The 4402-nt window shown below is 37.6% G+C and overlaps 1 protein-coding gene across 2 annotated transcripts in view; it reads right to left on the bottom strand.

Moving 5' to 3' along the window:
• Positions 1-600: 600 nt before the first annotated feature.
• LOC107703604 (C-C chemokine receptor type 9-like) overlaps positions 601-4402 on the bottom strand; it is a 12784-nt gene continuing 8982 nt past the window's right edge. Inside the window, exons 1-2 of one of the 2 annotated variants that reach the window (XM_016506297.1) lie at positions 2041-2318; positions 601-1943 (exon numbers count right to left, since the gene is read on the bottom strand). In XM_016506297.1, the coding sequence (XP_016361783.1) occupies positions 900-1943; positions 2041-2097 (1101 nt within the window). In that variant the 5' untranslated portion in view covers positions 2098-2318 and the 3' untranslated portion in view covers positions 601-899. Of the gene's footprint in view, positions 1944-2040; positions 2319-4402 lie in introns of those variants that run through there. The other variant, XM_016506295.1, reaches the window with a different exon arrangement.

Below are 4402 nucleotides of genomic sequence, written 5' to 3'. Positions count from 1 at the left end.
TGTGGTTGTGCCTTGTGGTACACCATCTATGTTTGTACAGGCATAAATTAACCAATACCAGTGCCCCAATGCCAGTGCCCTGAAGTGCTCCTAATCTGGTGCAAAGTCTGTTATTTCCCCTTACAAGTGAATGACTTAACCACAGTAGTATGCATTAAACGTATTACTTGAGCACATCATGTCTGTATTATAACTTTATTATGTACTGTCCTGTTGGACATATTAAGGGTTTTTCTTCAACTTTAGACAACTTGGATACTTTTTATCATGTACGCCCCTTCATCACTTACATCTGCTACTAAATATTGATTACACTATAATCTAAACATAGACTGAAATAATAATGTAGACAATTTTGATTGTCCAACAGTTCTTTCATAACCAGCCACAAGCTGTAATTTTGTACAGAATTGTAATTTGTTTCTAAAGGTCCATGGGCCAAAAGTGAATGAACCCATGAAAAAAATATAGATTTTATGAAAAGAAAATCAGAACTCATGTCATTTTCACTTTATTTATAATACAAAATTAAATCCATTACACTTAAAAAAAATCTCAAAATCTATTTACAATTTACAGTATTTTTGTAACGTATTCTAAAAAAAGTATGTAAATCATAATAGTATACTCATAGCATACATTACACTGCTCTAACTGCAATCATCCTTGCCAAAATTGTGGTTAAATGCTCAAGAACAGAATCTATGTACAAAATCTATGTCTCCACAATCTACCATCATGTACAGCCAGAGGGCCATACAGGAAAAATACTATCGTAAAGCACATTCCAAAGGCCTTGCCCAAAAATGTTTGCAGTTATAAGGACCTATGACTCCTATAAAAATGACACTCTGTAGATGTAGAAGTATTTTAAAAGGTTGTCAATACTGTAGGCTGGTCTATAAAGAAAAAACAGGGGTGGTGTCAGTGTCAGACATAACAGAGGGCCTCTTGGGAACTTGTTGCAGTTTGCTGTTGTTGACCAGTCCCAGGCCACAGGACATGCGCTGAAGCAGGCTGAAGAGATACTTCCGAAAGCGAACGCCGATAAATACGTACAGGATGGGATTCAGACAACAGTGTGTGTAGGCAAGACACTTCACAATTTGCCCAGCCATGTCTACGCTTTGCATGACTTCACAGTTTGTTATTGTAGCGTTGTTGGCTTGGCCTGCTTCTATAATCAGATATCCGCTGAATGGCAGCTGCGAGAGAACAAAAGCAGCCACAACTGCAAAGATGACCCTTAGAGCCTTGTGTTTTTCAAAGCTTCGAGCCTGCAGGAGTTTACGAATAATGACTGAATAACACAACACAATGACAAGCAATGGGAATAGGAAGCCGACACTGATCTGTAAAGCCAATACCAAGACTTTGGTACGATTGTTGTCTGTGATTGAATACACCATGACACAGGAAGTGCTCTGGGGGTCAATGTTTTTCACTTTAGCAAAGATAAATTCTGGTAGAGCTAAGAGGCAAGAGGCGAGCCACACAAAAACACAAGTTATCTTACTATATAGCATTCGTTTGTTTTTGTAGTTGTGAGCTTTGGTTACATGAACGATGGCAATGTAGCGGTCCACGCTAATGCAGGTGAGTAAGAGCATGCTAGCGAAGAAGTTGATCTTGTACACCGCAGAAACTCCTTTGCAAATGGCCTGGCTGAACACCCAGCCCTGAGCGGCATTTGTTGCCCAGAAGGGCAATGTGCCTAGGAAGAGAAGATCAGCCACTGCCAGGTTCAGCAGGTACACATCAGTCATGGTCTTGAGGCGGTTTTGCACAGTTGTGAAGATACAGATGACCAGTAGGTTGCCAAAAGCCCCCACGACAAAGATGATCCAGTAGAGAGGGGGCTCGAAGGTCTTACTGAACTGTCGCACCAACTCTTTGTTACATAATCCACCCAGGTCTGATTCATAGTCATCAGTATCAGTTGTCTGAAATGGACAAATATGATATATTCAGGCACTTCAAATTCTGTGCTATGACTGTTTCATTTGATTTATAAAAGTACTTCTTGAAAACCAACTGTACCAATGATCTAAAGCAGTGTTTCTCAATTCCATCCTTGCATAGCACCGCTCTGTACATTTTGCATGCATCTCATCACTTCAGACGCTTCTTGTATTTGACCGTAAGTGCCCTGCAAAGTGGACATCACAGGATATTTCACAATGATTCCAGTTCAAAGAGAGCGTATATGTTCCATTCAAAGGGCATTCAAGTGTGTGAGATGTGAATTTAACCCTCATAAGGTCTTTGGGGTCAATATGACCCTAATCTAATTTTCTTTAGTTAAAAAAAGGTTCCCTTCATCTCAGTGTAATAAGATTTTGTGATTTTTCAACATTTTCTATCTGTATTCACATTTAAAAAAAAAAAAAGGGCTTGATTCGGTTGTTCTGAAGGTATGTAAAAAATTTTTTTTTTACAAATCTGGTCTTTGGGGTAAATATGACCCCAATTGAAAATGAATGGGAAATGCGAAAAAATCTATATATTTTATTTTCATTTGTCAAAAAAATTAAAATAAATCCAGCATAAATCAGAAAATTTTCACACAGAAATGAAGGCCTGGTACTAGATCACAAATGCAATGTAGAAAAGACATGCTCACTCACATGCACACACACACACACACACACACACACACACACACTCGTGTGACTGCAGCAAAGAGCATTTTTATAGAAATTGGCAAATAAAATCAATAAATCCTGCATAAATCTGAAAATGTCCACACAAAGGCCTAATACTAGAGAATAAGTGCAGTGTGGAACGAGCAAACTCACTCGTTGTTTTTATTTTACGTTTTAGATTGAAATAAAATGTGCCTGCACTCACGTTTTAGTGACAACTTGTGTGGCATTTCTGCAAATTTATGTGGCATTATTGCAAAAGCGGGCACTTCAAAATACCTCAAACAGCAAAAACTAATTCTAACCTTTGAGAAAAATACTGTTTATAATGTATTTTATAATGTTTCAATATATATTTACAAAATATATATCAGAAAAGTTGTGAGAAGAGCAGTTAGCCACTTCCAGAAAAATTAATGGATCTCTATGGACCTCTGCTGGACATATATGGTCACTACACTATTCTTTCAAAAACTGTGATTTCTATAAGTTTTCCTCTAACCAGCAGATGGCAGAATTTTACACCTAACACCTAGATCAATATTGAGAAACAACTTAAATTGAGATTATTTAAGGGATTTTTTCATAAAAATTTTATATTTCACATGCAAGCTAATGGTGTAGTTGAGGAATTTTGTGGTAAACAGGTAGAAAAATACTTCATATCTCCCAAAACACAGCATTAATGTATAGATGAGAAGAAAAAAAAAAAGATATATATTATTTGTATGATTAAAAATGTATATATTTTTTTACAATTACTCTTTCAATTTTGGGGTCATATTGACCCCAAAGACCTTAGTGTAAACAGGAAACGTGGACCTTATGAGGGTTAAATTTTATGTTATTATGTCACACTTCAGACTTCACTAGTAAGTTTTGTCTGTGTGTGAAGACATTGCAGGCCATGGTGTAGCGTAAATTTGTAAATAAATGTTCCAAAGTGAAGTAAACTTGCTCAGGGAGTAAGGAGAACACTATGTAGGGACCATGTCAATCGGAACACAGTTCATGCATGGAGCTCTCTTCTAATGAGCTGGTTATCAGGTGTGTTAAATAAGAGAGACATGCAAAATATGCAGAGCGGTGGTGTGTGAGGAATGGAATTAAGAACCACTGATCTAAAGAAACATTATCTCTTCTGTGGAACACGACAGGAGAGGTTTCGAGGAACATACTGGCCTCTGTTTTGGATTTGGACTGTCAAGCTCCAATATGGAAAAAATCTGAAAAAAAAAAAAAAGAATAAAAGCAGTCCATATGACTTTTGCACTATATTCTGTAAATACACTGAACAAAATTATAAACGCAACACTTTTGTTTTTGCCCCCATTTTTCATGAGCTGAACTCAAAGATCTAAGACTTTTTCTATGTACACAAAATGCCTATTTCTCTCAAATATTGTTCACAAATCTGTCTAAATCTGTGTTAGTGAGCACTTCTCCTTTGCCAAGATAATCCATCCACCTCACAGGTGTGGCATATCAAGATGTTGATTAGACAGCATGATTATTGCACAGGTGTGCCTTAGGCTGGCCACAATAAAAGGCCACTCTAAAATGTGCAGTTTTATTACACAGCACAATGCCACAGATGTCGCAAGTTTTGAGGGAGCGTGCAATTGGCATGCTGACTGCAGGAATGTCCACCAGAGCTGTTGCCCATGAATTGAATGTTCATTTCTCTACCATAAGCAGTCTCCAAAGGCGTTTCAGAGAATTTGGCAGTACATCCAACCGGCCTCACAACCGCAGAC

This window comes from Sinocyclocheilus anshuiensis, unplaced genomic scaffold (genome assembly GCF_001515605.1).
Source record: "Sinocyclocheilus anshuiensis isolate Anshui unplaced genomic scaffold, SAMN03320099.WGS_v1.1 scaffold1188, whole genome shotgun sequence".
Classification (NCBI taxonomy): Eukaryota; Metazoa; Chordata; class Actinopteri; order Cypriniformes; family Cyprinidae; genus Sinocyclocheilus; species Sinocyclocheilus anshuiensis.
Note: the sequence above shows the minus strand (reverse complement) of the source record. Positions and strands in the feature narration are given on the sequence as shown.